Genomic DNA, 19,778 nt, shown 5'->3' with positions numbered 1-19,778 from the left:
TTCAGTGTGACTTAAAACAGCTGAATTATAAACTCCTGAAAAAAATTGGCACTCTAGCTTTAAACCACAGTGTTAGTAAACTGAAACTCCAATAATCAATAGAAGGATGGAGAATATTAATTTACATTCCAGTGATAGGTATTTTACAAATATATTGCATCCACGTATCCATAAGTGCCCTTTGTCCCAGCTTTTTGGAATAATTAATATTATGGACAGGTGAATGCCCGCTGAAAAAAGAGTTATAATGTCTCTTACTGCTGTGACTTTTGTGTTGGATTGCAATTATATCTGGAGTACAGTTACAGAGTAATCACTTCTAATTATTTTTGAGCATAGATCTATGGAGACAGTATATTTACAGTCAGCATCAGGGTGGATTTGATTTAAATCACTAGTCAGGAAAACTCGATTTAATCATGCATTTCTACATAAAAGTGCATTCTTGTTGGTTGTTACAACCTTAATACATATTCTTCATGTATAGAGATAGATGTATAGTGTGCACCTTATACCAATGGAACCTACGTTTTTAAAGTGATTTATTTTGAAAACTTTTCAGATTAGTTTTACAGCTGTATCAGAAAATGAATGATTGTTTGGTTATTTCTTTTACCAAAGGTAATTGAAGCAGATAGTTCACCTCCCAATGACTTTATAAATATCTCCAATTCAACAGGTTAATCATTAATATTTGGAGGATTTTCTTGCCATGCTGTATTAGGAAGAGAACATCACCAGACAGACATTTAAATTGTTTTATTTAACTAAAACAACAATGTTATGTATTCTTAATTTTTTTCTTCAACAGCAAACATAATATTTTAACAAAACAAGCATAAGAATTTTTGAATTTCATTAAACATTCAAGTTTTTTAAAATCAGGTTTGTTTTTGTTAAAATTGTTCTTAACTCAAAGAGTTAAATGAAATATTTAAAAAAAACAACAAATATTAAATCGACTATGTCAGCCAGGTCAACATGAGAAACTTAAAATATTGGCTTCTGCAGCTAACTCAGTCGTCTTCACCTTCATTTTCCTGTTTGTTTATAATCTAGAAAAGAAAAACAAGCTTTTCTGCTTTTTCAGGTCCCAAATGATTTCTCAATTTGGAATGAATTAGTCCAAAGGAAGAAAATATTCTCCCTACAACAGCAGAAGAAGCTACTGCTGTTAAAAGTGAGATTATCACTTCAACAATCTCTGAATCCAAGTGCTTAAGTGACTTCCACCAGTTCACTGGTGTGACTTTCTTTAAAACATCATCAGCAAACATGTATTTCTTGAATGGTTCACCCTTAGCTTTGAAGTTTATTATAGTTGGCATTATGCTGGATGTCCATGTCCTAGCCAACTCCTCTTCTTTAGCAGTTAAGATTTGACCCTGGTATCGAGTATTGAATATTTGCAAGAAAATGAGCTGGAGATAGTGCTTGTCCCATTCGTTTTTTTAATGCTTGTAATTTAACTCTGTCATTGCGTATTTCTCTTTTTAAGATCTTACTCAGTTCCTTCCAAATTTCAACAGGGTCAGCAATAAAAGAGCTATTTCCCTGCATTTTGTTCAGGGCTACAGAAATAGGCTTCAGGGTACTCGGCATGTGTTCAACATTTCTCTGAAGCCCAATGTTGAGAACATTGGCTGGGTCAGGGCCATCTATTTTTTCATGATTTTGTTCACAAACTGTCATCAGATTAGGCCAGTTCTTGATACGGTGCTCAAAACAGTCCACTACTGAGTTCCATCGCATGTCTTGTGGGAGAGTTAGCTTGGTTGCTCCCACTTTTTTCAGAGCAGCTGCTGCAAAGTGGTTGTTACGGAAGTATTTTGCAATTTCAACAACATTAGTCTTATATTTCTGGAACACTGAAGTCTTTGGCTAGGAGGTGCATCAAATGAGCACTGCAACCGTAAGTTGTTAGTTTGGGACTCTCTTCTAAATTTTTTCTCATCCTCGATACATTTGCAGCATTGTCTGTGACCTGGCTGCGTACTAGACCCATTTTAATTTTTTTTCAGTCTGTTGTAGCTTTTACTGCTACTTCTTGTAAGTATTCTGCTGTGTGTGCATTTCCTGATGTATCAATTGTTTCTGTAGGGAAGACATTCCCCTCTTCTGTTGTCACACAAGCACATCCAACAAGATCTTTGTGAACATTGCTCCATTCATCAAGACTCAGGTTAACAATTTCACCCTCTAGACCTTTTGCTCACAGCTCAATTTCTCTTTCATACACTTTATCCAGCAATTTGCCGGTGACATCTGCTCTGTTGGGTGAACTGTATCCTGGTTTTAATGACCGAGCCATGTTAATTAAGTGTGGGTTCTCAATCATAGGGAAAGGAGAGTTTGTTGCATAAACAAACGGGGCATTTTTTTCATCAAGTGTCTCTTTTCCAGTGTAATCTGCTGGTTCTTATCACAAACTTATCTATGGTTGTTCCTGGATGATGGAGATTTTTTTTTATTTTTGCTCCAGGTTATAAACTGTGGCTATGTGACATACATGATGTGACTGAAACACTATCATTGGCAGATAACTCTGAAACTATAGAAAATGATGGTGATCTTGAAGGTGGATAATCTTCAGAATCCTGTATTCTGAGGATGGATTCTCCTAAACAAAATAAATCAATGCAGTTATTTAATTATTATTACCATACTGCTCATTTAGTATTACTCATTGCATTCACTGACACGCTGTACTGCTTTAAAGGTGAAATTGTAAAAGGAAGATCTGCCTATTTCAGCTATTTATTTTTTTATCACAACTGCATCTAAAATGATATTACCATAGAGTAATAATTGTATTTTTTGCTCAAACATGAGAATTCAAGAATAGTTTAGAAGGAAGACAGGAAGTTTGTAAGAAAGAAGTATGAAATAAAAAAGTTTACTAACCTGAAGATCCTGTATGTTCAGACATATTCCTTTCATCATCTTCAACGCAGCTTCCTCCTGAGAAGGAACACTTCTCATGATGTTGTTTCATTCGGGCAATCAGGCCTTGCATTTCTTTGTTGCACTGTTTGCATTTTGCACACATGCCTGTCTTTTTAGAGAGAGGTAAGGGATTGACTCTTGTGTACACAAATTTGCAGAGGGACAATAGGGTTAAGACCACCGGACCAGGTGGATGAGGCTTTCTTCCGGCAGCTCACGGAAGCTACTAGATCGCATGCCCTGATTCTCATGGGTGACTTTAATTTTCCTGATATCTGCTGGGAGAGCAATACAGCGGTGCATAGACAATCCAGGAAGTTTTTGGAAAGCGTAGGGGACAATTTCCTGGCGCAAGTGCTAGAGGAGCCAACTAGGGGGGGCGCTTTTCTTGACCTGCTGCTCACAAACCGGGTAGAATTAGTGGGGGAAGCAAAAGTGGATGGGAATCTGGGAGGCAGTGACCATGAGTTGGTTGAGTTCAGGATCCTGATGCAGGGAAGAAAGGTAAGCAGCAGGATACGGACCCTGGACTTCAGGAAAGCAGACTTCGACTCCCTCAGGGAACGGATGGCCAGGATCCCCTGGGGGACTAACTTGAAGGGGAAAGGAGTCCAGGAGAGCTGGCTGTATTTCAAGGAATCCCTGTTGAGGTTACAGGGACAAACCATCCCGATGAGTCGAAAGAATAGTAAATATGGCAGGCGACCAGCTTGGCTTAATGGTGAAATCCTAGCGGATCTTAAACATAAAAAAGAAGCTTACAGGAAGTGGAAGGTTGGACATATGACCAGGGAAGAGTATAAAAATATTGCTCGGGCATGTAGGAATGTTATCAGGAGGGCCAAATCGCACCTGGAGCTGCAGCTAGCCAGAGATGTCAAGAGTAACAAGAAGGGTTTCTTCAGGTATGTTGGCAACAAGAAGAAAGCCAAGGAATGTGTGGGCCCCTTACTGAATGAGGGAGGCAACCTAGTGACAGAGGATGTGGAAAAAGCTAATGTACTCAATGCTTTTTTTGCCTCTGTTTTCACTAACAAGGTCAGCTCCCAGACTGCTGTGCTGGGCATCACAAAATGCGGAAGAGATGGCCAGCCCTCTGTGGAGATAGAGGCGGTTAGGGACTATTTAGAAAAGCTGGACGTGCACAAGTCCATGGGGCCGGACGAGTTGCATCCGAGAGTGCTGAAGGAATTGGCGGCTGTGATTGCAGAGCCACTGGCCATTATCTTTGAAAACTCGTGGCGAACCGGGGAAGTCCCGGATGACTGGAAAAAGGCTAATGTAGTGCCAATCTTTAAAAAAGGGAAGAAGGAAGATCCTGGGAACTACAGGCCAGTCAGCCTCACCTCAGTCCCTGGAAAAATCATGGAGCAGGTCCTCAAAGAATCAATCCTGAAGCACTTGCATGAGAGGAAAGTGATCAGGAACAGCCAGCATGGATTCACCAAGGGAAGGTCATGCCTGACTAATCTAATCGCCTTTTATGATGAGATTACTGGTTCTGTGGATGAAGGGAAAGCAGTGGATGTATTGTTTCTTGACTTTAGCAAAGCTTTTGACACGGTCTCCCACAGTATTCTTGTCAGCAAGTTAAGGAAGTATGGGCTGGATGAATGCACTATAAGGTGGGTAGAAAGCTGGCTAGATTGTCGGGCTCAACGGGTAGTGATCAATGGCTCCATGTCTAGTTGGCAGCCGGTATCAAGTGGAGTGCCCCAAGGGTCGGTCCTGGGGCCGGTTTTATTCAATATCTTCATAAATGATCTGGAGGATGGTGTGGATTGCACTCTCAGCAAATTTGCGGATGATACTAAACTGGGAGGAGTGGTAGATACGCTGGAGGGGAGGGATAGGATACAGAAGGACCTAGACCAATTGGAAGATTGGGCCAAAAGGAATCTGATGAGGTTCAATAAGGATAAGTGCAGGGTCCTGCACTTAGGACGGAAGAACCCAATGCACAGCTACAGACTAGGGACCGAATGGCTAGGCAGCAGTTCTGCGGAAAAGGACCTAGGGGTGACAGTGGACGAGAAGCTGGATATGAGTCAGCAGTGTGCCCTTGTTGCCAAGAAGGCCAATGGCATTTTGGGATGTATAAGTAGGGGCATAGCGAGCAGATCGAGGGACGTGATCGTTCCCCTCTATTCGACATTGGTGAGGCCTCATCTGGAGTACTGTGTCCAGTTTTGGGCCCCACACTACAAGAAGGATGTGGATAAATTGGAGAGAGTCCAGTGAAGGGCAACAAAAATGATTAGGGGACTGGAACACATGAGTTATGAGGAGAGGCTGAGGGAGCTGGGATTGTTTAGCCTGCAGAAGAGAAGAATGAGGGGGGATTTGATAGCTGCTTTCAGCTACCTGAAAGGGGGTTCCAAAGAGGATGGCTCTAGACTGTTCTCAATGGTAGCAGATGACAGAACGAGGAGTAATGGTCTCAAGTTGCAGTGGGGGAGGTTTAGATTGGATATTAGGAAAAACTTTTTCACTAAGAGGGTGGTGAAACACTGGAATGCGTTACCTAGGGAGGTGGTAGAATCTCCTTCCTTAGAGGTTTTTAAGGTCAGGCTTGACAAAGCCCTGGCTGGGATGATTTAACTGGGAATTGGTCCTGCTTTGAGCAGGGGGTTGGACTAGATGACCTTCTGGGGTCCCTTCCAACCCTGATATTCTATGATTCTGTGATAAGGTCTGTTATTTCTCACATCTGTGTATGTATGTATTTATTTATTTAAAACATTTTTGCTGTTAACAAGCATATTAACTTTGGAGACACAAATCCACACTTTGAGAACTGCAAAACTAAGTATCTCTGATGGTATCTTTTAGAGCAGTGGTTCTCAAACTAGTGGCGTCGCTTGTTCAGGGAAAGCCCCTGGCGGGCTGGGCCTTTTTGTTTATGTGCCGCGACCGCAGGTTTGGCCCCGAATTTGAGAACCACTGTTCTAGACTGAGCCCCATTGGGTAGATAGAAAGATTAACCTAAATAATCTATACAGAAACCCCTGGAACCTCATAAAATTGTGTCCCTAATCCATGAACTCTTGGAACTCATTTATAAAACTTTTCTTAAACATTACATGAATATATTGTCTCATACTAGAGAATTAGAATGTATAATCCCTAAGATATCTTTGAGCTATAATGTATCTTAATTAAAACTATCTTTAGTTCCTATCTTTAGTTTAATTCCTCAAAAACATTTTATCAAAAAAGTCTGATTTAAATTAAAAAATCAAATTTTTTTGATTTAAAAAAAATCTTTGATTTTTATCCACCCTGGTTATGGCCAGTGAAGGGTTGCCACCCATCCAGTTTTCACCCGGACAGTCCAGGTTTCGTCTTGTCTGTCCAGATGCCATTTGACAAGCGCTGATGTCTGGGTTTTTGATCTGTGGAAAAGGTGGCAATCCTAAGTGGAGGGAAGGAGGCAGCGCAGCAGCAGCCACCACCACCACCTCTGGTGCCAGGCTGCTTGTGCAGCTCGTGGCAGCATGTGGCCCTGCGTAGTCCACAGGTGGCGGGTAAGGTGGCCTCCGCCATGATGGTGAAGGCCCTGTGAGGTATACAGCCAGCTGGCACTGTGCTGATGTGTTGACACAAACGTGCTTTGAGCTAAAAACCATGGACCTAGTTCCATCATTCCCCAGACTTGAGTCCTCTCTGCCCCTCCAACTTCAGTTCTCGGGCTCAGAGAGTCAGCAGGCATCTCCCTCTGTTCCTCATAGCCTTCAGCCCTCTCGAGCCTTGGCTCTGTGGTTTGGGGGAATTTGTAGATGATCCTCTAATTGCCTTCTGCTTTCACTAGCCTTATCTGGCTCCACTGCTCACTAGGGAACTCTTACTGCTTCCTCTGTCTGGGGCATTTCTTTCTTGCAGCTCTGTTCTTCTGATATCTTTATTATCTGGATTCTGAACTCTCTGTTACCTTGGCTTTGTCTCTCATTTATCTCTCCCTGGGGAAGCCCTGCCCTCATTACACCAAAATAGGGTGCACATGGACTGGAACATGAATTCTGAGTCTGATTTCTTTCAAGGGACCAGCTGTCTGGTTTGAGTGGTAGCTTAAATTGAATTATAAAGTGATCATGAAGAGAACACATAGAGTGGGAGAGGAGAAAAGAAACATCAGCTGTTATAGTAGAGACAGAGAGAAATTTATTAGAAGTGTGACCATTGGAGTAAGTAAACAAGTCACTTAGTGATCCATGTTAATTGAATCATGAAGCTGGAAAAAGATTCTGTGATTCTGAAGTATATATCTGAAACAAATTGCATACACTTTGCTTAGATTTAATATAGATGTGATGAAGTGGGGATTTTTCATAATCTTTTTTGACACCTATGTGTACCCCAGTTCCCTCTTTACTTTGCATTCCTATCGGAGGGGGGTGGGGGGGAGGAGAGGAGGTGGGGAGAAGGGTTAATTCTGCTGTGGGGCAGCACAGGAAATGAGGTGTAGGTGTTGCCTTGCTCTCTGGGCCACAGTGAAGGAGTCATTTAAGGCAGTGGTTCTCAATCTTTCAAGATGACTGTACCACTTTCAGGAGTCTGATTGGCCTTGTGTACCCCCAAGTTTCACCTCACTTGAAAACTACTTGCTTACAAAATCAGACATAAAAATTCAAGTGTCACAGCACACTATTAATGAAAAATTGCTTACTTTCTAATTTTAACCATATAATTATAAAATCAATTGCTATATAAATATTGACAAATTTCAGAGTAGCAGCCGTGTTAGTCTGTATTCGCAAAAAGAAAAGGAGTACTTGTGGCACCTTAGAGACTAACAAATTTATTTGAGTATAAGCTTTCGTGAGCTACAGCTCACTTCATCGGATGCATTCAGTAGTCCAATGAAGTGAGCTGTAGCTCACGAAAGCTTATACTCAAATAAATTTGTTAGTCTCTAAGGTGTCACAAGTACTCCTTTTCTTTTTATATAAATATTGTACTTACAGTTCAGTGTATAGTATATAGAGCAGTATAAACAAGTCATATGAAATTTTCGTTTGTGCTGACTTCGCTAGTGCTTTTTATGTAGCCTGTTGTAAAAGTAGGCAAATATGTAGATGAGTTAATATACCCCCCCAGAAGACTCCTGCATACCCCCAGGGGCACACGTACTCTGGTTGAGAACCACTGATTTAAGGAATTGGCTGAGACCTGCTGAAAGTGATCCTTATCAATGCAAAATTCAGAAGAGACAATGGAAAGCTCCAGTGACCAGTACATTCACAGCTACCAACCAATGACCTAGAGGATGGAAGAGGTTCCCTCCGCTGAGCAGAGACCCCAACTCAGGAGCAAAGAATTTGGCAGGGGGTAAAGGGCTGGCTTCTGGGAGAACCTGGCTGGTGTCACCTGAGACTAACTACAGAGTCAGAGAGAAAAAGAGCCTAAGACGGAATCCTCTACAGCAGGGGTGGCCAAATTTACTGACCCTTCGAGCAACGTGTGGTAATCTTCAGAAGTTTGAGAGCTGGGGCACACCTTCCAGGGCTCGGAGTTTCAGCCCCACACCTGCTGAAGCCTCGAACCCTGGCAGGTGCACCCCGCTGGGCAGAACCCCCGAGAACCCCCTCCCCACTGGGCAGAAGCCGCTACCCCACCACCCCACTGCAAGGCAGAGATCCTGAGTTTCCCCCGCCAGTCTGGTAGATGGAGAATGGGGGGAGGGTTACAGGGGGAGCTCCGCAAGCTGCACTTTAATAGTAAAAGAGCTACATGTGGCTTGCGAGCCACGGTTTGGCCACCCCTGCTCTACAGTTTGGCTGGTGGATGGCTCTGGCTTGGGAAGATGCACCATGTTTTTAACCTTTGTTTCTCTGTGCTAACATAAGGACTTCCAGTGTTGTGTTCCAGTTGAGTAACAAAGCCTCCTCTGTTTTTAGAAATGCTGTGTGGTGCCATTGTGAATACTTCCAGAGGTGCATTAGTCCTTGAAGAGCATTCAGGTTTTTAACCAGGAGTCTGTCTAAACTGGACTATCTGGAAGAGCTCATGCTGTGAAGCAGTAGCGCAGGAGCCCAAAGGCTCAGTATCAGAGGCAGTGAGGCTGCATAGCCTACTGTGAAGAAAGAGTGAGGTGCCTTGGGGCTCTGACACACTAAAGGGATTCCTCCAAGAGACTGTTTAAAAGCTGGGATATAGCTTGATCCTGTGGATCTGTGACAGTAGCTAACTAGCAGTATACTCGGAAATAAATGACTAAGTACTAATAAATTATATTATTTTATTTGTCATTGAATGTTTGCTTGTATTTTTAGGTAAAATTTGGAAATACCACATTTAAGACAGATGTGTACCCCAAATCCCTCAATCCTCAGTGGAACTCAGAATGGTTTAAATTTGAGGTAAGTATTTTTATAAAATGTCATCTGTGTATATATATTTGTATGGATATTTGATTTAGAAAGTTTTAGTCAAATAATTCTGGTCTCAAAATAAAATGTGTGCATTTGGGAGTCAAGGTATTGTAAAAATAGTTGGTAATATAGAAACCTCTCCTGCAAACACTTCGAAAGGTAGTATCACTTGCAGGAACTATCCCACTGACTTCATTGAGAGTTGTTGTGTAAATACAGTTTTGCAGGATTGGCTACATGGGTTTTTACCAGTTGAACCAAGCATTATGCAGTTGATACGGTAGTTCTAGAAATGGGTGAAGCTGAAATAGGAAAACAAATTGTAAGATGCTAATTAAATAGGCTTCTTTCAAGTACCCACATAGTTAATAAAAATGCAAGAAACAGGAAGATTTTAATTTGAATATGAAAAGTGAGTTTGCTTTTGGAATATGTTAGATTTACTAATGTTATATATCGTGAAAGAAGCAGGCAATTTTCTGTCTTCTGTATTATTTCTTTATCAGGCATCACATTTTAAAAAGTTACAAAATTATAAAACGTAATGTTGGGGCCTGATTGCAAAAAGCACTATATTTCCCCTACTATTTATCAAGCACCGTCAACTCTCATTATCTTCAAAAGTTGCTATGAGCACTCAGTGCTTTTCAGTAAGTCTTCATCAGCTCGCAGAACTGTACCAGTTTACTTGAAGCTGAATACAGCAGCATCATAGTTGGCTTTTGACGTTCTGCTCTGAATAAATCACTTGTGTTGCATTCTTGTTATTTCAGTAATGCCAAAATAAAAGGAGAAAATATGATTACACTTGACTGGCATAGCCAATGCTATTTAACTGTTTAAAAAATGGGTGGCTTACCCTGCTACATACTTACGTGTTAAGTAGTGTTGGGGAATGTCATTCGAAGAGAACACGACATAAATGCCTCTGTATTGTACTTGCATATAGTGAGAGAGTAGTTGGTAATGTTATAAATATTTAAGACAAATATAAATTAGTGGGATCAAATAGTGCTTTCCATGGTGATTGCTAAGATGTAGTAATGTGAAGTGGAAACATTCTTTAATTCAGCTTTCACTTTTATACTTTGATTTTGGGGATTTGCCTCTTTGAGGGTGTGTGAAACAATTGGCTAAGCTTAGTGGAATGAAAACTTTTTCTGTATAGCAGAAGTTTCTAAATTCTGTCTTTTTGCACGGGAAAGTGTATTCGGGAGAGAAATGCAAAAGAACAGCATTGAAAAAATGATAGCAGGATTCCACATTTCAAATAGTCGAATAACAATAACTACTTTAGACATTAGTAAAGTTTTATGTCCAGCTTACTGAGTTTTTCTGTAGGATGCATAGAAAGCCTTTATTTATTTACCACTAACCAGTTCAAAAATGTTTGGTAAAATCAGAACATCAGTACACGTGTTTATCATGGTGTGTAGTACAGCTGTTGTAGTTGAAGGGATGAGAGTTCTTATTTATGTTTTTGATGCTTCCTGTCAAAAATAATTTTTTGGAGTAAAGGGAGTGTGTGTGGAGACCATGAATAAAAAACGATTAAATGGTAGTTTTAAAAGTGTGTGTGATTCATGCCTTGCCTTCCTGTGGCTCTGATGTCCTTTAGTAATATGGTCACTTTGGGGAGAGAAGAATCCATGAGTGTATTGTTTGTATACAAGTCACAATAGTTACAAATTTTATGTGTAAACATATTATTGTATATAACTAAACTCTCATTCTTTCGTTTTCCTGCAGAGTTTCCTTGTATTGATTATATACTGAAGTTTTATGTTAACATGTGTTTCTAGGTAGATGATGAAGACCTCCAAGATGAGCCCCTGCAGATCACAGTTCTAGATCATGACACCTACAGTGCTAATGACGCCATTGGCAAAGTGTACATTGATATTGATCCTTTGCTCTATAGTGAGGCAGCTACAGTGATCTCAGGATGGTTTCCAATTTATGATACCATACATGGTAAGCCTTACTGACTTTTTAAAAAGAAAATTGTTTTAGACATAGTTTCTTTGAAAGGTGGAATATATTCTTTTTAAGGATGTCTTCAGCAAGTTTGTAATACCCTAGCATTGCTGCCTGAAGTGCTGCTCCTTTTGACATAATTTGAAACACAGCTCCTATTAAGTCTTTACAGTCTGGTAAGTAAATATGTTGTTTAAAACCAATGAAAAATTACCGTATATACTCAGTATATCATATATACCATGTGTATATATATATATAAAAGCCTGTTTGTTTATAAGCCGACCCCCCTCCTCCCCCCAAGATGGATAAGTAAAAATGGTTAAAACTGTATGACCCTTTTGTAAGCCGACCCTATATTTCAGGGGTTGGCAAACTTCAGCTCCTGGCCCATCAGGGTAAGCCGCTGGCAGGTTGGGACGTTTTGTTCACCTGGAGCGTTCGCAGGCACGGAGCCCCTCAGCTCCCAGTGGCCGTGGTTTGCAGTTCCCAGCCAATGGGAGCTGCGAGGAGTAGCACCACTTCCCGCAGCTCCCATTGGCAGGGCCGGCTCTAGGCACCAGCAAAGCAAGCACGTGCTTGGGGCAGCACATTTCCAGGGGTGGCATGCCGGCACCGGCCATTATAGGCACTGACTTCGTGGGTGCTCTGCACCCAATGGCAACTCCCCGCTTTGCCCCCCCGCCCTAGCTCACCTCCGCTTCACCTCTGCCTGCTCCCTTGAGTGTGCCGCCACTGCTTCCCTTCTCCCCACCTCCTTCCCTCCATCCCTCCGAGGCTTGCTGCGAAACAGCTGTTTCGCGTGGCGAGCCTGGGAGGTAGGGGGGAGAAGCAGAGCGGCGGCACGCTCGCGGGAGGAGGTGGCGGTGGAATGGAGGTGAGTTGGGGTGGGGAGTGGTTCTTCTGGGCCCCCCCCCAGGGTTATTTCCTGCGGCCCTCCCTGTGCTAGCTCACCTCCACTCCATCTGTTCCCCTGAGCACTCCGCTTCTCCCCACTCCCTCCCAGGCTTGCCGCGTGAAACAGTTGTAGGAGGGGAAGTGCAGCGCACCCGTGGGAGGAGGCCAGCCGGGGAAGGGGTTGGAATGGGGCGGGGCTGGGGGAATGCGAAAAAAAGGGGGGGGGGCAGCCAAAACCTTTGCTTGGCGTGGCAGAAAACCTAGAGCCGTCTCTGCCCATTGGCTGGGAATGGCAAACCGCAGCCACAGGGAATGAGGAGCTCCATGCCTGCAGACGGTCCAGGTAAACAAAATGACAGTGTATTAATATTCAATTCAATGATTTCATAGAGTTTAAAATCATCAAATTTTGGTGTAGACCCGTTTATAAGCTGACCCCTGCTCTTTGATACGTCATTTTTTACCAAAAATATTTGGTTTATGAGCGAGTATATATGGTACATTGTAGGATACTTTTCTTTTTTTTATTGCAATAACAATTATACAGTACAGTTGAGAGATCTCAAATTATGTCACAGGAATTTATTATTGGAGGATAGCATCTGGCAGAATGTCCTTCATGAAATTTCAGAAAAGTGAAAAAATTGACAGACAATGCTTTAAATGCTTTCAAACCAAGGTAGTTAAATCTTTTAAATAAACAAACAAAAAAACTCAAAACCAGTACCTTTGCAATTACCATGCTGTTGCTGAAAACATGTATTTTTAAGAAGGCTATCTGTTGTGTGTTCCTTCTGGTATGTTTGGACAAGCTTTATTTGGGATGAAGGGAGAGGAAGTGACAAATTTTCAACAGAAAGTACAGGATGAAATTCCCTTTTCCCTAGAAAAAGTGTCTTTCTAGTCCTACATGTATCTGTTCAAAATATTTTAGAATTGGGATGAAATTGAAGTTAATAGGAATTTTGCCATTGATTTCAGGATTCCACTCTAGGAACAGAATGTAAGCATAGACGGTAGAGTTTTTTTTTTACTACATTAAAAAGTTTTACATGATTGTCAATTTACAGCTAATTATTGTTCTCCTCCAAACATTTGTTACATGAAAAGAACTAGTTTTGGAGATTACTGATGTAAAAGTCTAATATGCAGTATATCACTGACTTTACTTTGGAAAATAAACCAAAGGCTGAGTTAGATTATAACAGTGAAAATTTAATGGAGTTCAAATTGATCTCTGGATTTGTGGTCATTGTGAATATGTGAAGAAAAATATATGAAGATGCTATTGTACTGAATTGGGCATTCTGTCTGTACCAGTGTAGACATAGTGACTTCTGAGAGAATTGGGTCAGGACGCCCGATATCAAGAAGGTCCCATTCCGTCATTTACATCTAGTGTTTTTATTCACTTTTTTTGTACTGTGATGTCTTCAGCACATGAACAGCTATAGTGATGTGAAGTGGTATTGCACAAAATTATTTTGTTAGTCAAGAAAAAGTAATAAGAATGAGGAACAGCTGAAGATGGTGGAGTAGGCACTGTAGGTACGAAGAGAAAAGAAATCAAAGCTGATGGTTGTACACTGAAGAAATGTAGCTTTATTAAAAAATTTAAATTATGGCTAAAAAATTAAGCTTTGTTTGAAAAACGAATTGCCAAAATAATACCTCTTGGTTATGAAGTTCTTCTCTTGTTCAAGTGTTGCAAAAACATTAACTAATTTTCAGTACACCATTGTGAGTTGGTATTATAAATCTGAAATGAATACTGGATACCTTAACGAGAATGGACTGCGGAGAGTAATTCTGTTATGGTCTTGAGACCTTTTTTGAGAGGAAAATTCTAATATGGGGTCTGAAAATATTGTAACAGAAATATTTAGCTTCAAGTTCTTTGAAGAAAAAATATATTGATGATATTCGTTATGGAGTATACCTAGCTTTAACACAAATAATTAAAATGTAAAAAAAATTAAATAGTTGAGAAGATTTAATTCTTTCTGTATCTTCTTTCTGATATAAATTTCACCGACCACACCTTTTTTATGGACAGGTATCCGTGGGGAGATCAATGTGGTAGTGAAAGTAGACCTCTTCAATGATTTAAACCGTTTTAGGCAGTCATCCTGCGGAGTCAAGTTTTTTTGCAGTGAGTAAATAAATAAATCATTATATTGTTCTCTTGTGTGGCAATGGTTTTTTTAGTTATTTTTTAATTTATGAATATAAAATATTGGACAGCTGAGAAATTAAAGATTCCCAAATTAAAATAAGTGTCTCTTCTACCCATACTAAGACAATAGTATGGATTAATCGTTGTTAATGGAGACTTGTGCTCTGTTATTTGTATCTTCTTTGGAGGTAACATTTCTTGAGGAGAGGAAATGCAAAGTGCATTGTTTTCCTTCCATCACTCAGAAAAAGATGTTGTTTTTCTTCAATAAAGTGTTTATTCACAGTAGTGACAAGAATCATGCTGTATTTGCAGTGAAGCAGTGAAAAGATGTAGTTTTCATCATCCTCTTATCTTCATAATTGTTAAAATGTTTCTTTTCTGATAGAATGAACTATAGCAGATTTTGACTAGCCCAGTTCCAGGTCATTTATGTATGAACAAACTGATTTATGGCTTGATCCAAATCCTGCTGAAATCAAGAGAGCGTGGAAGACTCATTATCTGCAATGATCTTTGGATCAGAGCCCTTATTTGATTTATTGTATAAAGCCCCAGTTCAGCAAAGCTTAAGCCAATGTGAGCTGAGCACAGGCCTTAAGTGTTTTACTGATTTGGGGCCTAATAGTCCTGTGAAATCCCAAGACGCATTTTAAGGCCCAGATAGTCCTTGGTACAAGTCTATGTGGTATACTAGAACTAATGAAAAATAGAGTTTTGAGCAGCTACAGGTGTGTGTCATTCTTTTCAAGGCTGCTTTTCTATTCTTCTAGTTTCTGTTCCCTTTCTCCATTCCTCAACTCTCCTTCAAGGCCCAGTCCAGATCACACTAAAGCCAGTAGCAAAACAAAAGGTCCAATTTGAATTCTGAATTGCATTATTGTTTGGTTATATAAGAACATCTGCAGCAGACCATTTCTTTTTTTAAGCAACTGCTTTAAAGTATCTCAAATTCATTTATTCATCTGATATTTTTTTCTGGTTACTTTACATTCGCAGCAAAGCCTGTTTGTGAATATGTGCATGTAATGTTACTTTGTGTGCATATTTTATGTAAAATCTGTACTAGTGAAAGAGCTTTATGAATGTATATGTTGAAACAAGGGTACAACTTCAGGCAGTAATTCCAGCAGGCACCAGTAAGATTCTTAGTAAAACTGTTTAGTATGCCCTAAAATCTGTTGTGAAGAGAATCACTCAGATGTCTATCTAGGCATATTTTTTTTTTTAAGAACTTTTTAAATACTCTTTAAATACTTCGTTTCTAGACTTGTATATTACATATTTATGTATCTTTTCAACAGCCACATCTATTCCAAAGTGTTATAGAGCTGTAGTAATTCATGGATTTGTGGAAGAGCTGGTCGTTAATGAAGACCCTGAATACCAATGGATAGACCGAATCCGTACACCAAGGGCATCAAATGAGGCTAGACAAAGACTTATTTCACTAATGTCAGGTATTAATAAATAAGTTCAACCATAATATTGATTTGCTGCTATTTTTTAAAGTCTATAGTTATTAATTATTAAGGGAGAGGATGTGTATATTTAATTTTTATTTTAGTTGTAATATATTTACTTCTATCAGGGACAGTCACCGATGGCCATGCCCACTCTCAGTTCTGCATTGGTGGGAGCCATGTGCCAGACTATTGCTCAGTTTGTTGGTCATTCTCAGTGAGGAAAAGGAAGTCCCAGGAACACCTGTTCAAAGCTATACCTCCTTGAACAATCCATGAGGGGAACTGAAGACCCAAAGAGAGAGGATCCTATTCCTAGAAGATCTGACTCTGCTGAGCCTGTGTCAGCCTGTGCCCTATCAACTGGCACGCACCTCCCAAGGTCGTTATTGACAGAAGATCCTTGACACTATCAAAGACCCAGCATCGAAGACCATCTTGGTATTGGCTACCACCATGGCACCAAAGTTTGGTACCTTCTTCTCCTGGCAAGGGGGGTTTGACCATTGTGGAAAAATCATGGCTTACGATTCCTTTCTTCCCATAAGGAGAACAAAGTACTAAGCCCGCTCACCAAACAGGGGAAAGTGATGCCTGCTAGTTTTCTGGTTTGGTACCGAAGCAGCATATATAGGCCAAATTCAACACCCATGCCTGAAAATGCCAATAACCAGCAAATGTTGGTAACAACATTGACATTGGTACTATCAATGGAATCCCTAGCGTACTTCCTGATTCTAGGTTGGAGAAGTTAACCACATCCCTGGCACCGCTGTCAGCACCAACTTCTCCACGCTTGGCACTTGTGCATATTTCTGACCTCAAAGGTTGGCACTGCCTCTCAATGATGTCCATTCTTCATCTCTGTTGCTGGGACATGTCCTTTCTCCTCCATCCGGTAAGGAGCTTTTTCCCCTCACATCACACAGGATATCTCTGCTGATCAGAGTCATTTTAAAGTTCCAGCGCATCCATCTCCAACATGGCAATAGCCGGGTCAATCCAACGTCAGCCAATTTTACCAATATACCACTTTGGGACCATTGGAAACATTGGAGATCTCCTTTTGGGAAATCCAGGAGATGTCCTCATTCCTGTCATTCAAGTCCCTTTGGCATCTACTTCCAGGTTATGGATGTGAGTGACAGGCAAAGTGATGATATCCATGGTGGTTGAAAAAGTAGATGGGGGGAGGGTTTGGGGCAGAAGATGAAGAGCTTTGTTTCAGTTATGTTGAGCTTGAGCTGCTGATTAGACATCTATGAGGAGATATCAGAGAGACAGACTGAGATTTTTAGTTTGGATTGAAGACAAGAAAAATAAAGATTTTAGACTTTATACAGGCTGTAATTGCTGCCAACTCATGGAAGGCATATTTTCCCAAGGATAGATTTCTCTCTCCTTTAGATGATGATGATCACCATAATCAAATCAAATCCAACTACAGTAAGAAATTGCCTCAGACTTCTGGGCCACACATCAACTTGCTTGTACATGATCGCACTAGTCAGACTTAACCGACATTCCTTACAAGGCTGGCTGAAGTCAGTATCTCACCCTGCAAGACGTCAAATGAGCATGCGAGTTGTGGTCCCAGCTCTCATCTTATCAGCACTGAACAAGTGGCTAGACCCTAAGAATGTCCTTCACCACCTCGCTTCTACAAAAAAAAATAACAGATGGATGAGATGGCAGTTGGGGCACCTATTGAAGACCTAACCACCAACAATCTTGGATTATATTCTGCATTTAATAAACTCTGGACTCTCATTCGGTACCATCAAAGTTCACCTTGCAAAAGTCTTGGCATACCACCCTCTTGTACAGTCATGCTCAGCATTTTCCCCCCAACACCACGGTTTTGAACTTCTGACTGGGTTTCTGCACACCTACCCACCAGTGAGAGAGCCTTCTCCAACCTGGGATATCACAGACAACAACATCTCTAAGAACCACGGTTGTTATTATTAGGTAAATAGCTGTTTTAAATTACTGTCACCCTTGTCTTGCCTCCTCATTTTTCTGTTTGCCACTTATTATGTCATGTTAAATTTAGATTTTACTCTCTTCAGGACAGGGGTGATGTCTTCACTTGTTTTGTGAGGGGCACAGCACATTTTGAGCTATCAGAAAAATAATATTGCGATAAGACTAATATATGTCTGCGCAGTGTTTTTTGTAGATGTGATTGATACATATAAAGAGGCAGTGTGTGCAGCATTAGAATAGAAAAGGCACTTAGTGGGGATCTAGTCAGTGTTGGTCAAATTGTAATTGCATATGTGTCCTATTTGCTTTTTTAAAATTTAAACTACGTTGTGAGTGAATATGCGAATAAATCAGTCTTTCACCTGTTAGGATATGGCTCATGTCCAGTTTCTGATTAGAGCTGGTTTGATGATTTCAGTTCATTTCCTCTGGGATGACCATTTACGTCATAAAACTACTATTAACATTGTTGGAATTTCAAAGGTCATTTTGGATTGCCCAACCAAGTGAAAGTCCTTCTCAAATGTCGCTAATGAGGTGTGAAAGCATAGGACGAAACTGTTTGCTTAGTGGTGGTCTTTGCCATGGCTGTGGTGTAAAACAGCCCATAATAGTAGCATTCTGTAATGCATAATGTTCCGTAGTGCCATCAGTATCAGATGTTATTAACTGTATAGCAGGTAGCTTGTTTTATAAAAGACACGTTTTTTGTACATTTTCTGAAGCATTAAATGTGTGATGAACTTAAAATTCTGATGTAATCTCAAATTTAACAGACTTTTATTGTACTCTTAACCATATTGAGAGAGAAATTTAAATAAAACAATGATATACTAGCCACTAAATACTAATACCTAGATTACATTTTTTCCTTTAAATTTTTTCTTTCATTTTTTGTTTGGCAGATAGTCTTGGAGATTGAAGTAGTCAGTATATCCACAGAACAACTACAGTATAGGAATTGCCTTCTTCTTCATGGCTTAACCCTGACCCTAGTGGGACAAGTTTCAGAGTAGCAGCCGTGTTAGTCTGTATGCGTAAAAAGAAAAGGAGTACTTGTGGCACCTTAGAGACTAACAAATTTATTAGAGCATAAGCTTTTGTGAGCTACAGCTCACTTCATCGGATGCATACATATCTCCCCACTATATTTTCCACTGTATGCATCCGATGAAGTGAGCTGTAGTCACGAAAGCTTATGCTCTAATAAATTTGTTAGTCTCTAAGGTGCCACAAGTACTCCTTTTCTTTTTTCTAGTGGGATAAATCACTTTAGAAGATTCACTCTCCATACCCATTTGATCCTGGCATCTCTGCTATGTAGGTAGCAATAAAGGGTAGCAATTGTAGTAGTGTGTTTTGTGAGGCTGATTCCTGCATATGAAGAACTGGATTGAGACTATTAATAAATATAAATATGTAAATTACCTTAGGGATGCAATTTTATTTATGTAAAAAGTCAATTGATGATAAATGTTCCCTGCATTTTTTTCGTAGTGGTAAATGCACTTACAACCAATTTGATCAGATACCATGTCTGCGGTAGTAGAAATTAGAACATGTGCGCCTATAGTTATAGAGAAAAGTGCAGGAAAAATATTGACACTGCATAATTCAATTTATTTACAACCTTAGTGAAGGAAGCAAAAATGTACAATTTTCTTCCATTGTTCTATATTATTTGCTAATTATGTCAGTTTTCAGCATAGTGTGGTCATCTGAGAAATGCTATTGTAATGCAATCTTGCAAAATGGCCAAATTCAGGTTCCTACAGCAAACTCAACTCCGTTTCTTGACTTGTGTACAGTAAAGATTTTTCATTTTAATACCAAAGGAACAGTAGAAAAATAGTCAGAATATGTTTTGCATAATGTGGCGTCCATGTATATGATATAAGTACATTAAGGTAGAAATTGAAAAGGAATAAAAACCATGACATTAGGTTGATATATGCTTTT

At 40.2% G+C, this 19,778-nt stretch overlaps 1 protein-coding gene across 5 annotated transcripts in view; it reads left to right on the top strand.

Annotated features, from left to right (window-relative positions):
- The window catches only part of C2CD5 (C2 calcium dependent domain containing 5), a 143,066-nt gene that overhangs the window by 12,223 nt on the left and 111,065 nt on the right, over positions 1–19,778 (top strand). For all 5 annotated transcript variants that reach the window (XM_084620513.1, XM_084620517.1, XM_084620514.1 and 2 more), the window contains 4 exons: positions 9,219–9,305; positions 11,120–11,291; positions 14,248–14,343; positions 15,672–15,827. In XM_084620513.1, the coding sequence (XP_084476639.1) occupies positions 9,219–9,305; positions 11,120–11,291; positions 14,248–14,343; positions 15,672–15,827 (511 nt within the window). The remainder of the gene's footprint in view (positions 1–9,218; positions 9,306–11,119; positions 11,292–14,247; positions 14,344–15,671; positions 15,828–19,778) is intronic.

The sequence above is a fragment of the Lepidochelys olivacea genome (assembly GCF_965140295.1).
Source record: "Lepidochelys olivacea isolate rLepOli2 genome assembly, chromosome: 1".
Classification (NCBI taxonomy): Eukaryota; Metazoa; Chordata; order Testudines; family Cheloniidae; genus Lepidochelys; species Lepidochelys olivacea.
The sequence above is the reverse complement of the archived record's forward strand: the minus strand, read 5'-3'. Positions and strand labels throughout refer to the sequence as shown.